Below are 25,099 nucleotides of genomic sequence, written 5' to 3' on the forward strand. Positions count from 1 at the left end.
TTTGAAAGCACTTCCAATACAGGGCACTTCCAGGTGGGACCCTATCACACTGCTTGCGGGGTGCGAGCAGCTCACCAGGAGAGGCACTAATTAATAATTATGGTCCTATTTCATCACAAAATCAAATTACGTCTCTCACCACCCTGATGCAGGAGGGTTTTCCCCCTCCTCAGCCCCCCCTCCCCTTCTCCCCCCGAGGGATAAGTGCCACATGGTCTTGTGCATAACAGGAGCTGGTCAGTCCCAGGGGCAGAGCCACAATGCCGATGCCCAGCAGCTCTCAGCCCTAAAGCCAGGAGGGGTTGTTGCTATGGGAATGGAACGGGGACTCGCGGAGAGCATCTGGAGCCTGTGTCTTTCCCTGTCCGAAGCAGCTGGATTTGGAGGGAAGCAAAACTAAAAGGAGGTGGCAGAGAGAGACAGAGGCACAGCAAAATGCATGCATGTTAGAGGAGGGACCTTCCCAGAATGAGAGTACAGTGGGATACAGAAGAGCGGGGACACCAAACTGCCAGGCAGCGGTGGCTCGGCTTGGTAGGATAAACCTGATTTTCTGCTCCGTTTGACACTGGAAACAAGTCCGGTGAAAGCCCAACAGTAGCAAGATGGGATCTGCCTCCTCAACTTACCGGCCCAAGTGTATTTATTTGGATATTGATGGAAGAATTCAAAAGGTACTTTTGCTGTTTTTCACGAAGTAGCGTCTCCGGACGGCGGCTGCGGGGCTGTGTTCGCTGCACGACTCATTTCTGTGCCGCGACTCAGACGCGCGTTTGCATTGAGCGCCGGTGCGGGCTCCAAATCCCTTTCTAAGGGGAAAGGGGGGGGGGATCTTGAGTGCCTTCTGCTTTGTACACGGATGTTTATTTAAAGGGGAAGGGGAGGCTGGCAGCAGGGGAGGGCTGGGCGCTGCCAGCACTAACTCGCTGCCAGCTCTCCCTGCCGGCGTTGGGGATCCTGGGGTTTCGCATCCCCGCTTCCTCACCCGGAGCCGCGTCGCGACGCGTTTACAAAGTTTTGCCTGCGGCGAGGCTTTCCCCGCAGGCAGTGGGAGCCGGGAATGCACCGATTCCTTTGGACACTGCCTTCCCGGAGGGTTTTGGTGATGGGCATTTTCCCGGGGCCGCGCCGAAGGGCAGGCGGTGCCCGGCGGCGGTGCCGCCGCATCGCCGGGGGGCTGCGGGGTCCCCGCCGCCTCTGCCGAGCTGTTCGTGAAACGCCGATAAAGCGTTAATTAAAACTTTCCCCCGCCATTCGCCTGCCTTGTTTGGTTAACCACGCTTCACAGCGCAGGGGGAACTGCGGGAGAAAATGTGTTCTGGCTGAAAAGGGAGAGCTCGCACGCTGCCGGGCTGACGGCCCACTGCTTTTAAAGAGAAACAATCCGCCGCGCTCGTGCGAGTCTTTTTTTCCTTTTTTTTTTTTTCTTCTTTTTTTGTCAGCAATTCTTTGGCCACAAACCAAGTGCCTTTTCTGTAGCAGAGAGCTGCTGCGAGGCTCCCAGAGCAAGTAAACTCTGACTTGCACAATGCGAATCTCTCGTCTTCCTGCTCTAAATTTTCATTTCATCCATCTTCGCCCTTAGTTTCTCCTTTAAAAAGAGACAGGGAAGATGCCCTTTCTCTTCCCTCCCCTTTGCTGTGCGAGTGACAACAGAAGTGACTAAATAGCTGATACTCACAGTCCCATCCCACCACGCACGTCTCCGTTGCCTACAGTCACTGCCCTGGAGACCCAACGCGACCGCCAAAGTCGTGTCCTCAGGAACAAGACCTTGGAGAATCCAAATCTGTGCCAGATTTCCCAGAGAACGCTGCTCCTCTTCATCTGTTTTAGACGTGCCCCTCTTCCTCTGTCTTCTTGTGCCACCGCGGGCTCGTCGGTGCCGGCTCTGCTGAGCTGAGGGCACTGATTCTCTTTTGCCGGGGCTTAATTAATTGGTTGCCTGACAGCCCCCCGAAGCAAGGGTTGTATGGAGCTCCCTGGTACCTGTACAGTTCAGTACAAAAACGTTTCCACATTTTGAAAGAGTGCTGAGCGTTTCCATAGCTATCAGTAAAGCACATTGTCATCTATACTGGCTTAAAAAGAAAACAATGCAGCATTTCTCAAGGCAGCCTCTGGAGAGTACTTTTGACACTAAAAACACAGAAGAGGCACAGTCACATGAGCAAGCAAATGCAAACTCAGGCGGTATTAAGGGGTTTTAAGCTCGATAAACGTTATCTGTTTCTTTTGTCAGATGTAAAATTCCATCTGTGCAGTGTTTGGAAGGATTCCTGAAGTAAAAGTGCTGTGTAAATGGGGTTCACCCAGCGGTAAGCAGGGCATATCTCAGATTCTCCTGCCTCCTCAGTAACAACATCATTAGAAAGAAGCAGAAGGGGAAAAAAAAAAAAAAGGCAACAGCCCTTAATCTTCCAAGGAATGTAGCATTGGAGGCTTCTAAAGGGAACTCATTAAATCAATGCTAAGCTACTTGTCAACCAGTAACGGAGGTATGGGCTTCATTATAATAGCACTTGTTGAGTTTGAAAAGGCTCAGCTCCAACTTGCAACTGGCCTGCTGGTCTCACAGTCGTGCCATAGAGGTGGGCACTCGTTGTGGTGGCAATTACTCACAGGCAGTGTTGTGTTTCCGTGGCCTCATCCTGTGCTGCTGACTTTGGGAGGAGCTGTTTCACCTCGGCACGGGGGTAAATGAAGGGACAAACCCGGCTCAGAGAGCCACACGCTGCCTCCCCCGGGGACCTGAGTGTTGCAGAGGAGCCCTTTGGAAGCGCTCTGCAGCGGGAGTGTGGAATTAAGCTAAGTGGGTTTGTGTGTTGGCAGGTCCACAGGGGCACAGCAGGGAGGGCAGAGGGACGCAGGGATTACGAAAGAAGAGTTTGCTGGCTTTGAAATCCTTCCCAGGAGTTAGGAGAGCCAGGAGGCACCATCAGCAGGGGTTGAAGGCAGGACCACACCAAGGCCAGCACGTCCCAGAGGAAGAGCTGGGGTCCATATCTGCAAGGCCAGTGCCAGTAGCCTCCTGAGGGAGGATGGTGGGAGGCTGGGAGAAGAAGGAATTCCAGCCCACTGCTGCTGCGCATCACTCCTACATCATGCTGGGGAATCCTAGCCCCTACCTCCACAATTTCCTCAACTCCCACCCTCTCCCCTTGTCCCCATCCTTCCTGTGCCCGCAAGGGCTCCCAGTTGTTTGTCACAGTTTGGTAAACTGGCCTTTCAGAGACATGACCAAAAATGGCCTTCACCAAAGCTGAGCACAGGGGTGGGCTCTCCAGGGGGCAGAGCTGACTGAACATCTCTCTGTTCTGGGGCACCAAGGGCTCTGCACTGGGAGGGACCTGAGGTGACCCACCCCAGCCCAGCTGACACCACCCATGGTACCCCCACAGGCACCTGAGCTTGAGATCCCCAAAAGGGTGGCTTCGAGCTCTGCCCTGGTCAAGGGGCAGGGCATGAGGGCCTCCCATGGGAGAAGTAGAGCCAAATGTAGTAGGAAGTGGAGGGGATGGCCATGCCAGGGCCGTGGGAGAGGGAAGATCAATGTCTTTGGGATGTTACAGCTGCACACCAAACCAGGGCTCTGCACAGTCAGGCTTCAAAGAGGTCACTCATTCTCAGAGCTGATTGAAAAATTAAATTACAGCATAATTCATTTCCCATCCAGCACCTACATAAGGGGATGCACACCTGGGGGAAACAAGTGCCGCTCAGGTTATTTATTTTTAAAGGATCCTCTCTCCCAGAGACAGGCAGGAGTTCATTACCTGCCTGCCTGGACACACACGTGCCCCCAGGGTTGAGCACACAGGGAAACACATCCATGTCCCAGCCCTGCCACAGCCTGGCCTGCTGCTGGGTGAAGGAGAAGACAGCAGGACAAGGGGAAGCCATGGCTGTGTTTCATATAGGACGAGTTGATCTCAACACACCACCATGAGCAGGGATTTCTCGTGGTTCCTGGAGTGCCACTAGATGGGGTCAAGCATCCAAGCCCCCAACCTCAGCCGAGAGGTGAGGTTTGCTCTGCCAAACTTAAGCTGGATCTGGAGTTTTATTTTCCTTCATAGTGTTATTATTAACCCTTTGGCTGCGTTTTTTTAAGAAAAATTTCTATTGATTCTGTTTTGAATTAAAAATCCACCATCAAGGAAACGTTCCCCAGCTCATACCCAATCTTTTTTTCCATGAAGAAACTACTGGGAACATTTTCTCTTGACCTTTGAGATTTAAATGGTAGCAGAGCTGAACCAGCCAGTGGCCTTATTCTCAGCTGGGTGGCTTCCTGGCTCTCCTTTTCAAATGTCACAGGGTAGTGGCTTTGCTTACAGAGTTGCAAGGAGTTCCTCTGAGAAAAATGCTTAATTCAAGAGGATTTATGTTTCCAGTGACTTAATCAACATCATATTTGTATCAAGCATGGAAAATCAGAGGGGTACAGAGCCTGAACTAACTGGAAAAAAAGAAAAGGACCGCTGCCTTTGTCAAGGATTCCATGAAATCACTCAGTGTGGTATTTTCCGCTTCTTCAGAAAGCAAGTAAAGAATTCTAGAGTCATTTTTCTGGTTTACTGAGTCATTCCGGATGTTTAACAGAGAAATTACCTTCTTTTTCTTTCTCAAAGGAATTTATTGAGTTCAGGCTTTCTGGGTGTCTACTGAACTGAGCCATCCACATCCACTGTTCCTCTTGGAACACAAGGAACAGGACAAGGCTCAGGCAGCATTTTGGTGCCGTGGCCATCGCATCGATGCCAGGATGTCAGCGCCCAGGAATCTTTCCTGTCACGTGAGCTTTTCTTTTGAGTTAGAGCAGCAGCATCTGTGGTATAAAAGCCCAGGCTCCAGCAAACCCAACAGATTTTTCCAAAGCTCACCATGCTATTTTTAACACGCCAAACTGGATTCAGATTGAAAACAAAACACAGAAGAAAAATAATGATGTGACGGTCCCCTCAAGGCGATGAAATATTTTTGCATCCTGATGACTCTCTCAGCACATGGACCCCACCCCTGATCTTTTTGGACTGATGATTTGGGGGAACACCCTTTCATCTGCCAGCCATCCAAGGGGTGCACAGGGGGATGTTCATGGGCAGTCAGGACATGGACACCCCTCTGGGTTCTGCTCTGTCCAGCTGGTTTTCACAAGTTTGTCTCGTGCAGTGACAAGTTGGTCCCAAATCCTACTTTAGCACAGTGAGACATAAGTATGTTTTTGTGTGATCAAGGCCACTTGCTTGCTGCTAGCAGGTCTCTGTGGGTGCAGGAGGGTACCAAGTAGCACAGACTGAGTCTGGCCACTGGTCTTGGCTAACCTTGGCTTTCTGATTTTAGCAGGCCCTGGTGAATTCAAGGGGCCTGCTGGATGTTCTTGTTGTAAAAGAGAAGGAAATGAACAGCAGGTTCCTAAAACTCCAGCACATTACAGCACACAAACATTTTAAGGAGTAAAAATGGCTTAAAATTTTTTTAAAAAGTGAAAGATAATGTCATACTTGGGGCCTGTCTCTCCCCTACTCCCCCTTCTCTTTCCTCCCCAGTGAGGGCTTCTCAAAGCATTTGGGGGAACAAAACATGATCCCAGCACAGTTCCATAATTCCAGGGTAGCTCCATAATTCTTCCATACCCATCACCCAGAAAGGCTTGTTTGCTGCTGTTTACCTCTCTGAAGTCACACTCAGTCTAACATAATTATTACAGTTTATGTTCACACTGGTCAAGACAAAGGGTAAGCTTAAGACTTTACTTGTAGGTGACTCTACCCATGAGTTTGGACAAGCCAACCATAGCAACTTATGCTCCTCATATATAACTCTTCTGGCTCAGTAGAAACAAGACAAAACCATTCTGTTTCTCTCACCTTTCTTATGAACTTAATTCTATAGCTGAAAGTTGGCCTTTCACTGGTCTCTCTCCATACCTGCTTTTCCTTACTCTGTAAACTAACATTACCCTTCTAACAGTCCTGCATTATCAAGCACAGACTTTAATTATGAGAGAAGTTTTGAAACAAACAGCCTAGCCTCACTCACATTTAGTGAGAACATTTGGTGCTGAAGCTCTTTATTATCCAGTTTACAAAACATTTCAAGGCTAATGCATTCATGTGCTGCAGGGTTAATTGCACTTAGTATTCCATTAGCAGCAAATGTGTGCCCTTTTTACGTTGAGAAAAAAAAACAGAGTATAGACATTTGTGTTATTTGTCAAAGCCTGAAATACTTTTATTAAATACTTTTGTTTCTGCTGCAGAAAATAAGAAACTTTCATCTTGGCCCCTCACAACCAGCACTGCAGGTTCCTGGTTATATTCTGCCATTAGTTATTAGTACTGAATATTGGCAATATGTCCCTTAGTATAGTCAGTAGGTTGCACAAGTCTCTGTTAAATGTAACCCTCATGAGCCATGAGCCTCAATGACCCTAAAAAGTAATGAGATCCTTCATTGCCCATAGTGAAAAAGCCAACCTCTGCCACGCTGTCCCTTTCCATGGCGTCCAAAATTGTCCTGGGGTCACACCTATACGAGTGTATCGTAGACAACTCTCCTTTCCTAGAAAGAGAAAAGACTCTTTTCCCATATCTCTCTGTTCAGGGATGTTACAGGGAAGGGACTTGTGACTTACCACATACCACACGCCTCGGGATCCTGGTACGTCAGCTCTGTCTGGCAGCTCCTGTTTCTTATTTTAGGGTGATGCATATAATTAGGAAACTAGTGGGATTCACCCCAGTTGTCCATGAGCCACAGACATCTCAGAGTTAGTGCTGACTGCTCCAAACGAGTCACGCAGGGTGCCCTGCAGTCACAGGGGAGGTGGGTGGTGTCACCAGGGGATGATACATCCTGTCTTAAAAGTGGGATTTGGAGACATGTGGGCTAATTTACCATTTGGAAGTCATCCCCTTTCTCTGCTGGCAAGAGAAGAAGTCTAGGAGAGAGACACACAGCAGAGAGACATAGCAGAGATGCTGCACTTGTAGACGGGTAAAGTTACGTCACACGAACCCCCCCAAACATTCCACTTGGGTACCATGCTGAAATGAACGTTGTCGAGCCGTGTCCCTGCCCAAAGGTAAGTGTGAATCAGCAGGATCACAGAGCTCCATCTGTGGAAAGCAGAACATCTACCACGTTTCTCCTCCTTGGGCAGAAGTGGCGTCTGAGGCGCCCGCGGAACTTCTCGTTTTTGCTCACACTCCCAGCTGAGGGCTCTCATGTTTTCTCCCCCACACATGTACATGCACACATGCACCGATTTCTCTGTTCTCCTCTTGCAGAAGCTACCACTGCATCAAACAGATGGTGATTCTGGCAGACTATTTTTAATACCGCCCAACATTCGAAGCTCAGATAAATGAGTGGTTTTCTGAGTGTCAGCTGTTAATTAGTGCAAGAAATAGAAGAGAGACTGATAATTTGGGTGTAGTTGGGCTCATGTTATGTTTGCATCTGAATTCAAAGAATGAGAAACCTGGAAGATGTTTAGATATGGGATTTTAGGTAAGGGTTCTGTTGGATATCGGGGACTATAACTGATAGGTCATTTATCGATATTTTTTGAGGAAGACCTATTTTCTTACATACCTAGAACTATGAATTCCTTCCAGTGATTCTTACAGAGTGGTATCTAAAACTTCTGCTTTGGTTTGATGTGGGCCACTGGAGAGACAGGGAAAAATCACAATGAAAAATTTCACATCAGCCTTTTGCCTTCGCAGTTCATAAATCCTGCATGAAAGCTGCTCTTACAGAAGCAACAGCAATTTTCACAGCCCATGCAAGATACATAACTGAGTTTTACCAGAATCTTTTCTGACACGCTATCCCCCAGTCTCGTTAGTGAAAGATTATAATTTAGATTGTTTCAACTCTGCAGTTTCAACCCTGACTCTGAACATTGCTCATTGAGCTGAATGAAAGACATCACCAAGTGCTCAAGTCTTGAACACAGCAGGTTGAGACCAGAAAAAATAAGTAGAACTGGAAACTGAGGGCACTCTGGCTTCAAAAATATTTCTGCATTATTTTTACTAGGGTAAAAAAAATAAAACAGGAGTTAAATTTTTGGAACAAAACACAATTACTGACAAGAGATCAGAACAGGATAACATTGTGGACAGGGTTTGCTGTTTACAGAGAGGATTAGCTGTTCTGAGGATCAAATATAGAACAGAAATTGGATTTGTAAGCTATGTTTTTACCCATCCTATCTGAAAGCAAAATACAGCATGATTAGTTGTAAACTGCAGGGTATGTGCACAATGGTGCCTTAGTAATATCTCCATCACAGTCCTTAATCTGAACTGCCTCTTTGAGTGGGAAAGCCAGCCAGAGTACTAAGGCTCTTAATCCCTACTCTGACCGAGAGGGGTTTACAAATCCTCCTAGAGCAGAGGTGGATACTATGGATTAAGAGACAATGGCTCCTTATTTCAGAAGAAAAATGTTTCAAAAAATGCAGAACTGTCTCCAGGAAGGAAACCAGTCCCACAGAAGTGAGCTCCAGGCCAGGGACCAGGCATCCCCATCGAGCCACGCTGTCCTACTTTGCAGTCACTGCATGCTTCATCAAAATATTATTTCCACTCCAAAAAGCCTCAGTTATTATTCATTCTGCTTTTCCCCCATTTGCGTCATGTTACGTTCCAAGGCAGACAGGCAGCATTCCCCACTTAAATCAAAGGGCTGATCCTTGGTCTTGATGGAGACTTACTGAAAAAAAACAAGCTAAATTCAGAGAGGACTAGTTTTCCTGTAATTTTTTTTCTACACGTGGTAGAATCATAGCACGGTTTGGGTTGGAAGGGACCTTTAAAAGTCATCTAGTTCAACCCCCTGCAATGAGCAGGGACTTCTCCAGCTGCATCAGGTTCCCCAGAGTCCCACCAGACCTGGCCTTGAATGTTTTCAGGGATGGGGCATCCACCATCTCAGGAGTTTTGCTAACAGTAACAAGGACTGAACTATGGTATCGTGGCAACTCTCAAACAGGGGAAACAAATTGTTTGCAGATGCTGCATCACTTTTGAGGAATATGTTCTTTTCCTCCTGGCACAAATCCAAGGGAAATGCAATTAACAGGGTTTATATGTGGCTGGTTTTCTTCGTGGCATTTAGTCATCAATCTGCAGGCTGAAGCAGAGGCCTCTGTTTCCCTTTCCCAGGCGGTGTATCACTGCTGTGACTCTGCTTAGACGTGATTTTGACTCTGCCTTTGCTTTCAGAAATGACAATGGCAGCTGAGTGTCTTGTGTTGACTGGTCTTGCAGCAGACTCTCGTACCACCAGGCAATGTGGTCTGTGTTCACTCTTTTTCCTAGGAGGTGAGTCAGGAGGTTCATCCCTGGCTTTTTTTGGGCTGTGCTGACCTGCGCTTTTTTGATGTGTGTTATGAGGAAACCTGGAATTTCCTTATAGGAAACCCTATACATGCATGATCTTAGCTCACTGCCACAGCTGTAGAAACTGCTGTGGTCTCCTGCCTTTGGCCTCTGTTATGCTCCATACCAAGGTCTCAGACCTGTCCTAAGCAGGGATACCTTCCAGCACCAGGCACTAATGCAGGGAATGAGGTGCTGTGAGACACCTTTCAGCAGTGGCTTCTCACCCAGCATAGGAGCAGGGTCCTAAGCAAGACCATGACTGTGGGTCAGAGACAGCTGACACAGATCTGAAGGCAGATGAAGTTCCTCAGTGCTGACTGTGGGTCTGGATCAGACCCACAGAGAGAAACATGTCATCACAGAGACCCAGCCTGAACAGGAATGGCTTTAGGACACCTACCAGATTAAGGACATCTTCACAGGACTGGGTGAGATGCTGCCCTCAGCAGCTCGTGCCAACAGGGCTGCCTGTCCTCAAAGCTGCAGGTCAGCCATCTGCAGCTCACGGGACAAACCACGTGTCCCAGACGGCTGAAATGTGGCCAAGTGTCCCTGTGTTGCCTTGGTGCTGCTGATGTGCCTGCAATGATAATGGACTCCAGGCAAATAGGATTCCTATACTGTGCTGGAGCCGTCAATAGTACACGGTACTGCCCTCCCGTCTCTCTAAAATACATCCCAATTGTATTCCATCAGCACAACTGGCATTGACTTTGTTGGGAACTCGAGCCTGTGGACAATAACAGGGACAATTGCATATTGCTGGGAAACATCTGAGGCTGGCTGCTGTGTTTTAGAACAGAAGGGAGATGACCAGAAAAGCTCAGCAGGCTGCAATCGAAGAAAATTTTAAATAGCATGAGCTTTCTGATTAAAAAACCAGCCAGCTGAGGACAACCATCCCGAGATGGGTATCAAAGTGCAGTGGGTGATTCACAAATCCATTTGTAGCAAACTTCAGTAAAAGTGTCAAGTATGGAAAGCTAAAAATCATGTACGGAGATAGCTCGTGATCTAGTACCACAGTCTTTGTTTTGCTTCCCACTCTTTCACTACTACATGGAGTAAAAGGAAACATCAAAATTCATCCTCAGTGCACTGAAAGCTCCTACTGCTTTCTATGCATCAGGTCAGACCAGCTTTCTTACCTTTAATGTTTCATCTTCTCTTGTCTGTCCTGGTCAATAATAATTGATTTCCAGGATAAGGAACCTCAATACCTGAAATAGCACTCCTGCCACATCACAAGCCTTTACCTTCTGTTCAGCTGCAATTACCATCATCTGCTCAGTTACTGCATGTACCAGTTGTTGTTCTCTCCAATATTCTGTCAGCCAGTTTTAGCAGCTATCAGGCTGGCAGGATGCTGTGTTCTGCTAGAGCTGGATTTCAGCCCTATCTGAGCTTGATTGGCAATGTTTTATTGCTCTGATTGCTGCTGTAGTTTAATAACCAAGGGTCAATCACTGGGTAACACAGACTTTTAAAACACACCCATTTCCCCAGCAGCAGTTACTGCCTACCTCAGCAATCAAGTGCCTTCATGTTTCATAGAGATTCTGCCTGGAGTAATCTCATCTGGGTCAGAAAACAGGGAAGGTGGGTCACAGAAGCCCCTGCAAGTGACCTCTGTCATCCTCTTCTCTACCACAAAACCCCTGGTGCTTCACTCAAGAGTAGGAGGGCTCCTCACACCAGTGAAAACTGAGGGCTGAAGCTTTGCTGAAGTGCCAGTGCATTTCCAGGACTAACCAGCCTGGCCAAATCCTGCCATGTTGTCCCAGCTCTCCTGGTACTTCAGGCTCGTGATGCCCCAAGCTCTGAGTAGGCATTAGCAGCCCCTCACTGGCAGAGCATCCTGTGGACTCTCCCATGGTTGTCCCACTGCCAGTGGCAGAGGTCTGATCCTCACTGTGTGACCCCTTCAAGTGAGGGATTTCCCCTGGTGTCCGAAAGGCACCTCAGACAAGGCACATTCCTACAATTTAGGAATTAAAGCACTCGAAGACCAAGGCTGCTGGAGTGAGGCCGCAGGCTTAATTACCTCCTGGCACCTACACCTTTCGGGAGAGTCTTTAATTAGATGGTGGCATGTTATTTTTCCAGCATGATCCTGAATTTACAGAGCCTGCCCAATCCAGGGAGAGCGGCCACAGCCCCCCACTGCAGGCAGCCCCCCTTCCTGCAGACCCTGCCTCCTCCTCCCAGCAGTCATCCCAGGTGACACATTCCTCCTTTTCTGGGTCACCAGCCTAGAGGCTGATCCATGGGCATGCACATCCCTCCTGTCTGTGTTGGCTGGCAATAGAAACCGTGAGAATATGGGATACTACGGGAGGTTCTGGAGGGTGGAAAATCACATTTCCAGCAAGGCACCTGCAAGGAGAGGAGATTTTTGACCTTGATCTCCCTGTGCCTCAGATCTCATCTGCAAAATACCACTTTTTTGCTCCTCCTGAGTTTTGCCATTAGGCCTCCACAGGTCCCTTTGAGCTGCTGCATCCTGAACCCTGAACAGTTCCAGATCCCTGAACTGTGTCACTCTCCTCCTGTGGGATGTGAGAGGGAAGCTGCCCCTCCCCACACCACTGCTGCCCCACTGCAAGTCCCTGCAGCAATCCCATTAATTCAGCAGCCCCCAGACAAACCATCCCCACTGCTCTCTGCTGTTCCTGGCTCTAGGAAGGTGGGCTGGACCCAGCTGCAATGAGGCACTTCATTTCCACAGCAAGTTCAAAGCCTCCATCATAGTCACTCACACAGTGAGTTTTCTCTGAGAGAAGAGACCCAACACTGGCAGAAGCATTCGAACTCAATCCTATTTTCTTATGTCTACAGTTTCTTTTTATTCCACCCACACTTGCTTTTTCCACTGCTGGTACTTTCTGATGGCTACTTTTCCCCCAGTATTTCCACTAGGAACAAGACTTTTGGTTTAGAGCACTGAAAGATTTGACAGTGCAATGTGTACCCACAGGGGGCACACGAGTTTGGAGTGAAAGCAACCTCAGGGACCTCGGTCAGTGGAGCTCAGACATCCTATAACCATGTATTTATTGGAACAGCAGACTCCTCATGCAGAGAGTGCTGCTGTTGAGTTCTTGAGAGTTTTCTTTCAGAGGCAGCATGCTGTCTCTGAATCCAAAGAGAAATCAAATTAGAACTCCTGGGTTCCATTTCTGGCCTGCCACTTAGCCGTGGTAAGGTACTGGGCAAGTCATCTAACATAAATAAGCTTCAGGTTACAGAGCTGAAATATTGTACATGGGTGTAGTGAGGCCGATGAAAAGTACTACAATGGTATTATTAAGGTGCTTTCTGCACCCCAGGTGCAGAACAATTTCTTAAACAGGGAGGGCCATCACCCAGATGTCCTGATGGACACAGGAATCTTGGGAAAAATGGTAGCATTGGAATGGGTCACTGAAGGCTGTGTCTCAGTGGGATCAGGGGATGTTGTACTCAGATGCACTGCTCAGTCTTTTCTGCATAGGGGCTGCCTGGTGTGTGTGGAAGGATGGGGCTATGAAAAGGTGTTTGGGGAGGTGGGAAGGTAAGAGTGGCAAATTTTGTAATTCCAGGTCTGAGCTCTGACCTAGCAGCAGAAACAACAAAACCCAACAGTCAGCAGGAAATTTGGCACGGGCTGGGGGGAAAAAACCACTGCTCAGTTTACAGCTAGCATATGCTGGTACAGTCCAAAGCAGTGCCCTTTTCTTACATCCAAGGCCCTCCCCAAATCTGGGCTGCTTTGTTCCTAAATCCGGGCTCTTACATCCTAAAATTTACAGTTATTATCACCCTGCAGCAGTACTGCACTATCAAAAACCTTTTGCTCTCAGTTCACTGCTCATTATTCATTCAATAGTTCATTATTGCTCTACTTCTGAACAGCAATTAGGTCGCCAGGGCTTTGCTTGCTTTATCAAAATAGACACAGGTATTAAACAGGAATAGAGAAATATTCCAGCTCACAGGCCAAATCAGATAATTGAAATTACAGAATGTGCCTTAAAATTAGCCAAGTTCACGCCTGAATAGAGTTCATATCTCACTGGGAACTAATCGTCCTTTCTCTTCATCTTCCTTTTTCCCCCTGCTGCTGTCCCGTTTGGAAGGTGATCTTTAGTAAATACTGCAACTCCAAAGATATCATGGACCTCTTCTGCATTGCAACAGGGTTACCGAGGTGGGTCTGACTTTTCATTTGTGACATTCATTTCACTTCTGTTTCTTTACTTCTGGGAACGATTTAAAGATAGGCCCCAAATGATTTATTTAGCTGCTATTCAGGCTTCTCTCTCCTTCCAATCTACTGCAAGAAGAAACTGGGACAATCCAGAACTGGAAGAGTGTGGAAGCTCTGGCAGGGCATTGAGCCACTTCAGTGCTGGCTGTGCCTGAGGAACAGAGTGGAACAGAGTAGAACAGAGGAGATCTAAATCTAAAATAATAAAACCAAGTGCAGAAGTCCAGCCCTGAGTACACACAGGCTGTGTACACCTCTGCCAGTTATCCCTCAGCATTACATTTTTGCCCATATTGAGTGAAATGCAGCCCTATGTTTAGAGCCCATTTTTTAGGGCAAAATTTGGGGCCAAAGAGAATCATTGCCACTAGGTGACAAGCTTTCTATTTAGATGTAGTACTATCTAATCACAGGTATGGGGTAGTCAAAGGCAAAGTACCCCAGCAGAACCATTTTATTGAACATAAATATCCCCATATCCATTGCCCAGGGCAAGTATTTCCTAATTTATGTTGTCCTGCAAAGTCCATGTATCCCTCCCTCCTGCTGTAATTTCCTGTAGGGTTTGTTTCTCTTACCTTCAGCCTAGAGAGAGCAGCATCCAGCTGAGACCTCTGCGTTGAGAGGGATCCAGGATCATGTGTGGTTGTGTGTCAGTGGTGGAGGGTGGCACAGTGTAATATCCATCCCCTTCTGCACCACCTGTCCAGGGTAGTGGAGCAGGAGTAGGGAAGCCCCCTAGTCACCTCTAGAATCATGGGTTTATTGCATGACTCCATCTCTGAGGATTTAAAGACAAAATTGTCTGTATTGACTCAGAATTTGCATAAGTTGCTGAGCAGAATTAATGCCCTTTGCTGATTATTGTGACTGTTTCCTCCCATTTGACATTAAAGAGGTTAATAACTCTCATTTGCCTATCATGTCAAATATTTCCACTCCATCACCCAGGAATCTTTGTTTAGCAGTTTTAGTTATTCATGATCAGGGTGTTCTCTGCATATTTGGCATTTTATTTTCACTAGAAGGTTTCCAAAGGACTGTGCATTTTCAATCAGGCTCCTGGAGCCAAAGTAAACCTGCAAGGTTTACATCTGAGTCTATGAGATCACACTTAGCACAGTATTGAAAAAAACCAACAAACAAGACCCCATATTCAACAACACATTTGTTTTGTTTGTTTTGGTAAAAGAGTAACTAAATAATTTGAAGACATTCATAGCACCAATAGTCATTTGTACAATATGAGTCAATACAGAGCTGCTGAGTCAATGTATCAGAAAACTCAGCTTTTTCACAGAAATGATTAGTCAATGAGTCAACTGAATAAATGAGTTAGCAGGGAGAGAAGTCTGCTCTGAGATCAAAGATGATCATGCTTTACATTTTACCAGAAACACTTCTGGTAATTGAAGCGGCTGAAGCATCAAGCCTGCCCTGTCCTGTGCTTTGACCCTTTCTGAGGTAACACAGGTCCCAGATAATTCCAGGCCAGGGAGAGGATTTCATCAGGCATTTCTAGGTCAAATAATCCTCTTTGGAACACGCTTTTCAGGAACACAACCATCTCCCTTTTGACGGCGGACAACTGCATGGTGTCCATCGATCCGACCATGCCTGCAAACACAGAGAGGTAAATCCTGCTGCCACCTGCTCCACAAAACCAGGGCCAAGCCCAAGGGAAGGGGGGTGGTTGCCTGCCTTTTGTGTGCAGTGGGAAGTGAGCAACTCCCTGGAGGGAGGGGGATGACAGAAAGAAATGCGTGCTGGCCTATAACCCCAACGCCTGCTGGTTTTGAAGGGTTTTACTTGTTTTTAAAGCAGAAGTATTTGAGGACAAAATACTGATTTCAAGTAATTAATGTTGCACATCTGTTGCCATCCCTCCCTGTTTGCTGTCAAGGCTCTGAGCTCCTTTGTTCCCCCACTCCTTATTGCTCTGCTAGGACACAACCAGGAGGCTACTTGAAAAGCGAAGTCCAAGTCTTTGATGAGTTTGGGTCTCTCCCATGCTGGTTTTGGCCCTTCCCCTCTCCAGATCCCTTTCTCTTTTTTCTCTTTGGTTTCCTGTTGCTTGTCCAGCCTGGCACTCTGAGTTTCACACTGACTGCTGGCAGTTACTCCTTCATAACTTATTTCATTATTGTTTATCACTGCCATTACTCTCACTGATACCCTGTGGTGGAGCCCCAGCAGCTGGGAGGGAGCTGCATCGCAGGACAATGTGTGAAGACAGAGCAAAAAGATGATCCCCACCACTGGAGCTCCCTTCTGACCTACCAAATTTTCTCACCATCTCACCATCAAATTTTCTCAAGCCTTTGTCAAGGCTTGCCAAAGAGGAGGCATTTTTGCCATGTTTGTTGCATGGCAGTACAGCACAACAAAGTTCCCTCTGTCTCTAGTAAATCAGAGGGTCATGTGTCCAGAAAAATGCCCGAAATACAAACTGCATTTTGAGTGTTGCTAACATCAACCCTCTCTGACTCTTTCAGGTCTCCATACAAAGTGATACCTGTTGGCACTGAGCAGCTCTCAGGTAAAACAACCCTTTTGTACTTAATTTACTACCGCTGAATTTGTGAACATTTGTATGTGGAAATTATGTGGCTGTGATGGAAGAAAGAAAGGTGATGCTGTCATGGTTGTGGCTACAGCAAGAATAAAGGTTGTTTGATCACAGTGTTCTGGAGGGAAGCTTTAAAAATGTCCCTAGATTTCAAAGAATTTGAGGGTGAGGTGAATGGCTGAGGTCCAGGGGACTTTCCCCATGCCTCGTCCTGGTCTGACTCAGCACTCCTGACGCCCTTGGAAAAGTCTTGCACAGAGCAGTGGGGTTTTTTTAGGCAACACAGGCACTATGTGAAAGCCTGTCCTGCAGTGTTTTGTGAAACTTATTCATCTCTCAGCAAAGCTCTGCTGGAAAGCTCAGCACAACATTTGAGCCCCATGTTATTTCCAAATGGGTGAGGAGAGAACATAATTTCTGCTGTGGGCATGGTAGCTCTAACTGTGATAAATATTTAAACACACCTGACAAGATTAAAGAAGGCCTGGGTGAAAGAACACATCTGGAACACATTCCTCAGCCACAGCACTGTTGTACTCCACAGGCAGGACTGAAATGGTGCTTTTACCATTCCTCTTTGCCTGCCAGTGTCATGCTCAGCCCTGTAGCTCTCAGACACTGGAGCAGAACATTTGCTTGGGGCAATTCCTGTCGAGCATCTGGCTCGTGGTTTTGCTCATCTGTGCAGATGCAGTATCTTCTGCCACTCACATCAATGCAGCCTGAGCAGGAGCCTGAGCCTGTGCACTGTGGAGCTACAGGGAATAGCTGCTGAGGCAGAGACTGCAGGAGGATAGGAGATGTCAGCTGGGGACACTGTTTGGAGCACTAAAACAGGAAGATAGGAGAGACAAAGGGCAAGAGGTTAAGATTATCTCGGAAACACAGAGTGCACAGAAAGATCAAGAGTGAGACAGAAAGCCTGGGACTGGAAAAAGCAGCTTGCAGGAATGGGTGAGTCTGTTGGGACATGAATGATGCAGTTTTGCTGGTCCCACCTCATCATCCTCCTTACTCTCACTGCAAGTCCCACCTCTTGTTCTTGCTTAGGCTCCTGTATTATGTAAGAAAATGCCTCACAGCACTGTCTTCTTTTAGATGGGGAGGCACAGGGAACCAAAGCCACTCCATGAGGCATCCACTGTGGCAGAAACATCTGTAGGGAAAAAGGCAGAGCAAGGCAGTGTAGGAGGATGTGGGGGAGACAGGGAGGCAACAGCAGGGAGCCTGTGCATGCAGAGGACAAAGGCAAGTGGAGAGTAAAAAGAATAAAGGGCCTATGAAACAGGGAAGAGCTTAACCACAGTAAGATTTGTAACAAGCCATGAGCAGGTCCCCTGTCAGTGATTGCCGCTCCTGCCAGAAGGAGGTAGTCAAAGCCAAGGGACACACGTGGCTGCCAAGGGAAAAGAAGGTGTCTCCTGAGCTATTTCCTTGTGACAAACTGCTGGAACAGCATCACTCTTCTGGTCCAGGAGTGCAGTATCTGCATTATCAGATCAGAAAAGGTGGGGTGGAGCATGTGCACACCCTGTGTGCCAGCGGGTGTGGGTAACCCGTAGCCATTTGCCCCAAGACAAAGACCAGCAAATGGGGCCAGCATGGCTCTACCAGGGAATGCCACTGTGTCATACCAGCTGGGAAGCTGATTGAAGGGCTTTCTAGAAAATCTACCTTTTTTTTTTTTATTCCCCAAACACGAAGCTCACCGTATATTTTTACAAGACTGTGTATAACTTTTCGCACTCTCCCAAGGCCCTCATTCTTCATCCCCAGCTGACAGCACATGGCTCTGCTTTGTGCAGAACATAGCTCACTGTGTCAGCGAGATCTCTCTTCCCTCCCTGCATTTTATAAAACAAGGATTTCCAAAGATCTAAGCTGAAAAGGGCAAGAAAAATTCTGGCCACAGGTTACCAAAGCATAAGACAGAGTCTGCTGTGGAAAGGGGGTGAAAGTTGAACTGAGTGTGATGGAACTAATGTTCCTTGGTATCTGTTTCTCTTTCACATGGGTTGTCATTAATCTTAAGCATTCCTGACATTTTGCTGAGAGTAGGAAGAATAAAAAAACCCAGCTCTGTTCTAGTCTTTACTTCTTAAACAACTCTGCCTGTGTGATTCTGCTTCCCAAAGCAACTCATCCAAATACATGCCAAAAAGGGGGTCACCCCAATTTTCACAGCGGTGGGAGGCAATGCACCTCTTTTCATCAGTCTCCCAGGCAGCTGGAGAAGAATGACACACACTTCAGCAGAACAAAGACTGTAAAAGGTGGGACTGGAAAATATGATCCTTCGGGAGGAAAATATAAGCAGTGGCTTTTATCCAGCAGAGGAGATATCCACCAGAGTCCTGCTAAGAAACTGTTCTTCATTTCCTGGCCACAGTCATGGGAGATCATTGGAAATAAAAAAATTATTATTCCAGTGAGGGTTGGATGCAGTGGTTGTATCAGGGGTCAGCTGTCTGCAAGGCAAAGGCAAAGGCTGAGCTGCTCTGTGGGACTGTTGAGTCACATGTTGTCCCTCCTCTTGTGGCCCTGGACCAGAAGGCACATGGCTGTCCAAGCAGAGCATCAACCCCCCCAGTGCCAAACCCTTCCTGCTCTCTGGAGTGTTAAAACTCCCAAGCCCATTGAGCTGGCATCCTCTCCCTCCCGACAGCAGAAGGGCCCTGGTCTGTGTCCTCGTGGTGGAACTGGCTCAAAACTCACAAACAAATGGCTGTGTTGTCACTCTAATTAGCAGGATTCAGGCACTCTGCAATATTGATGGAGATGACAATTAAACGAACAAATCCTACTAGCAGTACGCTCTTGAGAAATAAAATTGGACTCTGTCATGTTTCTGATAGTGCAGAGAAAGGAGCTATTGTGGAAGATCAAGTGAGTCTGATCTGTTGCAGGAAAACCTGCACAGGGACTTTCCTACTGCTCCAAAGTCAGGGCAGCAAAGCACTCGGGCGGCTGAACAAGTCATTAAAGATCTCACCAGGGATGTGACCTGAAAGAGCACAAGATGTGCTGAGTTATCCCAAGTTCTCTCTGCACCTCTGTCTCCAGCTTGTTCTGGTGTATCCTTCAAAAGAAGCATCCCCCCATCCCTGGGGAAATGGGTGAGCAAACCCAAGAGAGCAGTGCCTGACTGGGGTGGAGGCCAGCACGTGGGAAGGGCTCCCCCCCTGCCCCTCCATGCTCAGCAGCCCAGTGACAGGATCCTGGCCATGTATCAGAGCCACATCACCAGCCTGAGGCCATAGGCAGAGCCTTCACCTCCCACTTCACTTACTGCTCAGTTATTTGCCTTTTCAGCTTATGTGCTCTCTAGGACCTGCACAGAGGGTCTCTCCCCAGGAATATTGGCTTGCAGTGGGAGAAATAGCACAACCAAGACCTGTGTAGCTGCCTGCTAGAGGGCCCAGGTCTGAACTGGTGCCAACCCTGCCTTGCCCACCACTACTGAGCCCACCAGTGACTGCACCAGAGATCTGCAGGGGCTGCTTTTCCCCCCTGAATGATTAAATACACAAGATCTTGTGCAGATTGCTGCTGGTGAAGAGACAGAAGCTTGTCACTGTGTCTAAGTCTTCTTATTCTGGAACATCTCTGTTCTCCTTTTGGAGGCTTATTCACACTTGCAGCTCAGGCAAGACCAAAGAGGCAGAGACTGTGAGACCAAAATCCTCCTCCTGTCTGCTGCTCCTTGCATGCATCCCCCACATGGATGCCTGCATTGGGACGAGGCCAGCTGCTTCAGGATTACTCACCTGATTGGGAAATTGTGTGTAGGAACCCAAATTAACCTGGGCTGCCAAGTGAATTCAGTGCTCCATATGATGTGATTCATGGATGTGGGCTTGAACCCCACACCTCTTCCTGAGGCTTCTGTCCACCTGTGTTTTTTTTAATTACCCTGAATGCCTAGATCCAAACAAACCACGAAAAGTGAAATTCAGACAGAAGCCCAAGCTAGAGGCAGAATCGTTTCTGAGAAATGTGGCAGGTCCAGAGAAGAGCAACAAGGGCTGGTAAAGGGACTTGAGCACAAGTCCTATGAGGAGAGGCTGAGGGAGCTGGGGCTGTTCAGCCTGGGGAAGAGGAGGCTCAGGGGAGACCTCAGGGGAGACCTCATCACTCTCTACAACTCCCTGACTGGAGGTTGTAGCCGGGTGGGGTTTGATCTCTTCTCCCAGGCAACTGTCAGTAGGAGAAGAGGGCATGGTCTTAAGCTTTGCCAGGGAAGGTTTAGGTTAGACATTAGGAAGAAATTCTTTACAGAGAGAGTAATCAGGCATTGGAATGGGCTGCCCAGGGAAGTGGTGGATTCTCTGTCCCTGGAGGTTTTTAAGATGAGACTGCATGTGGCACTTAGTGCCATGGTCTGGTAACCACGGTGGTAGTGGATCAAGGGTTGGACTTGATGATCTCAGAGATCCTTTCCAACCTAGCTGACTCTATGATTCTATGAATTCACCAGCCTGGTGCTGGCAGGGAGAGGGAGATGCCCATGCCCTCCCAGCCTTCCTTGGCCACAGCAGAAAAGATGGAGGGGAACCAAGCCACCTCCCCAAACCCCATGCAGTCCCTGCCTGCAGCCTGTTGGGGCTGGCAGGATGGCAAGGGGAGACAGGGAGAGTGGGAGGATGGAGGTGGCTCCCTGGCCTTGATCCCAGCTGGTAAGAGAGTAGAGGAAGAGTTATTGCTGAGCAGGGCCGTGCAAAGCAGAGGGCACTTGGCAGTGGGTAATAAACCATCTGTGTCAGTGCAGGGTAACCTGAGCTGCCTCAGCCTGTCCCTGGTCCCCGCCCAGCAGGGAAGGTGTGCGCTCTCTGCCAGCCCTCCAATCCGGCCACGGTGGGAGTCACAGGAAAAAATGCTCCTGCCATATTGCCCCACACCTGCTTTCTTCCCTGACCTGCTGGAGACAAGGCAAAATGGCTCCTTCCTCTGTGATGTCCCAGCCAAGCTCCCTGCTGAGATTGGCAGAGGCCAACGGGCAAGGAGCCGAAGTCCCTGTGCCCGCAGCGAGCACGGGAATGAGCCATGGGAAGCCCGGGGAAGCCTGAGCCGGCCATCCCCTGCCCAGAATTACACGATTGCAGCACCTTCTGGAGGGGTGGGTTCTGATTTTCTTTTGTCAGGTGTAAAACACCCTGTGTGTCGTGCAGAAATCTGACTTGATGAGCGCCTGCGTTTGCAAACGCTGCACGTTCACGGTGCTGCTGTGGGGGGGTGAGGTGAGAAGAGAGTTGCTGTTGGGTTTTGGGGTGCTGCAGCAGGAAACCCTGGGCAAGGTACCCAAGCTACATGCAGTAGGATTTCCTTTTCACAGAGGGAATCACAGCAAAAGAAATGAAGAAGCTGAGGGAAAAGGTATCTGTGTGCACCTGGGCTATCAGCCCTGCCCAGATGTATAAAAAAAAGAAGGCAGAGGGTAATAAAGAGCGTAAAAGCACACGTAACCCTCCTGTTCTGCAAAGGAGGGGACAAGTGAGACTACACGATCTTGGAACCACGTCTCATTTCCTTCAGAAACAGGGGTTACCAGAGGTCTCCCCCTCAGAAAGGAACAGGGCAGAGAAATGGATCTTTGTCTCTTTAAGATGAGATGAACTGCCACTCTTAGTCATATATCTTTACTGCACCCTAGGGTTATAAAAACATACATCTTCATTTTGAAAGTCTTTTATTACATCCATAAACATCAGATTGCAGCTGACTGTTCCCTGGATGAGAATTTCCTAGTACTCCAAGTGAGTTTTGACAGGGGGAGGGAGTGAAAGTAAGATTGTTGGGTTGGTTTTTTTTTTACTGGAACGGTGTTTATAGGGAACTTGTCAGTCTCTGGCACGCTACAGCCACTGTCAGAGGGCTGAGCAGCACTGGAGTGAGAGGAACACGGGTTTCTCCACTTATTTTCACTGTCTGACTCGGGTGCCATCCCAGGTGCAGCACACGGTAAGTTTTCCTCCTGCCTTAAATAGGACAAGGCATTTGCTTTGTTTTAGCGCTTGGGTTTTGTGGGAAAACCGAAAAATGGGTCTCTGTGAAGAGAACTAATCTCTTCCTTTGCTCTGCTAGCCGCTCCACTGGGAGCTGGATCACAGCAAAAGAAAGAAAAAAAAAGAGGGAATTAGATCTGAGACTTGCAGAGCACAGATTGCTTGCTCCAGTTTAGAGACACAGGGGTAACAGCCAAATTGTTTTGACCAGCAGTATGAATGCTCTTGACAAGTGTTTCTGACACCTCTAATACCTGCAGAATTGCAAATCCTTTCAACAGGTACAAGAGCTATTATTTAGAAATACATTGTAAATGCTGGGCTGTATTTCTGTCTGATGTGTTTTGCCTGGGTGATTGTGCTTGTGAGGCGTCGTGTTCCCTCGGGGAAGGGCATGAAGTAGCTGCAGAAATGCCATCAGGGTATTTCTGAGTGGGGTATAAATGGGTGTTCTGTAATCTGCGAGCTGTATATGAGTGCATTCAGCATTTCCTCTCCTTGGGCACGAGAAACTAAGAGTACAGCCCCAGTGCAGGAACGGGAATGACTGCAGCACAGTGCAGTTTGCGTTAGCTGGTGGGGGAAAGGGGGAGCAATCCCAAAAGAGCAGCTCACAGTTCAGCAAAGGTGATTTATACTTCCCCCCGTCCGTGTGAACACAGTGTGGACACACTGAAAGGTGGGAAAACATCACTGTCTTACGTCTTCCTTCCTAAAGTGTACTGTCGCTCGAAATCTAGAGTCCTGTTTTAAGGGCTTGTTTGATTTTCCCTGTGTTAGTGATTGCAGTCCTGTGATTGTCTTGGGAAGAGGCTGGGGCTTCCCCTGAGCCAGCTGAAGAGCCTGAGAGCTGGATTTGGCAGTGGGAGGTGGGGAACTGCTGGCACGAGCGTTCCCAGTGTGGCCACTGCCGCAGTAGCTCAGGAAGCAATGAGATCCTGACAGGATCCCTGTGGCAGCTCCGTCCCAGCTATGTTCTCAAGGGAAAGGGGTTGAGAAACTTGTACCCTGCTGTGTCCATCCCACAAACCAGGAAGGGTGGACCTCCTTCTTAAAGGACAGTCACTTTGTCATCTCATGTTTGTCTGAAGTTAATGCATAGCAGCTTGATCCTCGTGAATTTGCGCCAAAATAATGTCCCAGCGTAAAACTAAAAGGCAATCTGGATATTTTTTGTTTTGTGTTCATGAACTGTAGCGTTGTTAGTGGGCACTCTGTCACAGTGTGCTGATGGTGTAGGGGCAGTAATTGTGAGCCAGACCTTTCAAACCTGGACAGCGATTCTGGGTGTTCCCCCCAAGAAATGTGAAAGGTGCCTCCTATCCAAAGAGTGCTGTCTTAAAGAAAGCCAGCTCTCAGGGACCCAGAGCCCTTGACTGTAATCTGCAGGTGAGATAAGGAGTCATTCCCAAGCCCTGTCACTGTTCAAAGGACCAGAGCAATTTTTTGGCAAAATGCCTCACCACCAGAGCTGGAAGCCTGGGGACACCACATTGCAGGGGAGCTGAGGGCATCCTTTCTCCTCTGTTTTTCTATTATGCCTCCCTCTGATTTTTTTCAGAGAAAGAAGAATTGTTCCAGAATTTACTGGGACAGATTGCAGAGCAGTTCTCGAGGTAAGAAGTTGAACATCATTATTAATTTAAAATGCTATTTCTTTTATCAGCCTGAAGTGAAATTTTCACAGGAGGCAGAGGGGCATTTAAGACCTCTTTCAAATCCCACTCTGTCTGCCAAATTTAGGTCTGGGACACGTGTTATTTCCTGCTGACAGCAATACAGTAGCTTAAACCAAAAGTGATTTTGGTGATTATCTTTGATCTGAAAAGGAGATGAAGTAGGAAATATAAATATTCTTCTTGTGCTCCTTCCCTCTTAGGAAGCAAAAGAAATGCTCATTCATTGAACAGTCGAATAATCTGATTTGTTTCGTTTTCCCCTTTATCACCCAAAAATGTCCCTCCTCCGAGAGGATTTCTCAACATCTGTACAGCTGCTTATTTCATTCCAGCTGGTTTCAATAAGACAGATCAATCCCACCACAGCTCAGCAAATCACCAGTGTAACTCAAAAGGAGGAGAGGAGGAGGGCTTCAGAGCGTGCAGACACCAAGACGCTGCTGTTAGACGAAGCATTATCAATTTAACTTTGCTTCCCTGGGGGGTTACAATGGCAACTCACTGCTGAGAGAGGGGGTGATGAAGTGTTGCAGAGCCACAGTACATTCCCAGGGCCATAAAAAGATCATTGGCTGTTAATTTTTCTGCAAATTAAACCCGGGTGTATTTTCTGCCCAAATGTTAGCATTTCCATGGAAAATTTGCTGTTCCTTGTGGCAGCCATGGTTGGGAAGACCCCATCCTCTGAAAAAATATAGGCATTTCTAGCAGAAGTCCTTTAGTACCTAGGGTAGGTGCAGCACTAAATGTATAACATTAATACATGAGGGTTTTCTTTTCAGGGTTTTTAAAATCAATGAGCTGAAAACGGAAGTAGCTAATCACTTGGCAATGCTGGAGAAAAAGGTTGAATGTGAGTGTCCCTTTATTCCTATTGCAGTGGGAACCGGTGCCTCAGAATCACCTCTGCTATAATCACAGCCCCCTCTGTTTTCCTAATCCCTCATAATTTGGCCCAATTGAGCCCAAAAGTCTGCAGGCCAGCGTGGGATGAGGCGTGGGGATGGTGGGAGCCTGTGGTGGCACGGTGAGGACAGGGTGGGATGGCTGGTGTCCAGTGTCCAGATCACCTCCCAGCCTCCCCTTTGAGGGGCTCCCGAGCCCTCTGCTGATGTCTGGGCCCAGGGCCACGTGTTCCCATGTCCCTGTGGCAGAAGGTCTCCATTGCCCACCTCCCCATCTTCCACATCCCAGCCCCC

General features: G+C 47.9%; 1 protein-coding gene across 7 annotated transcripts in view; it reads left to right on the forward strand.

Moving 5' to 3' along the window:
- Window positions 1-605: 605 nt before the first annotated feature.
- The window catches only part of PDE9A (phosphodiesterase 9A), a 49,800-nt gene continuing 25,306 nt past the window's right edge, over window positions 606-25,099 (forward strand). Inside the window, exons 1-6 of one of the 7 annotated variants that reach the window (XM_008932068.3) lie at window positions 606-674; window positions 13,520-13,590; window positions 15,206-15,283; window positions 16,146-16,189; window positions 23,783-23,837; window positions 24,683-24,753. In XM_008932068.3, the coding sequence (XP_008930316.2) occupies window positions 606-674; window positions 13,520-13,590; window positions 15,206-15,283; window positions 16,146-16,189; window positions 23,783-23,837; window positions 24,683-24,753 (388 nt within the window). Of the gene's footprint in view, window positions 675-13,519; window positions 13,591-15,205; window positions 15,284-16,145; window positions 16,190-21,893; window positions 22,178-22,388; window positions 22,503-23,782; window positions 23,838-24,682; window positions 24,754-25,099 lie in introns of those variants that run through there. The other 6 variants (XM_018083979.2, XM_018083978.2, XM_018083981.2 and 3 more) reach the window with 6 other exon arrangements.

This window comes from Manacus vitellinus, unplaced genomic scaffold (genome assembly GCF_001715985.3).
Source record: "Manacus vitellinus isolate BGI_N305 unplaced genomic scaffold, ASM171598v3 scaffold_7_pilon, whole genome shotgun sequence".
NCBI lineage: Eukaryota > Metazoa > Chordata > Aves > Passeriformes > Pipridae > Manacus > Manacus vitellinus.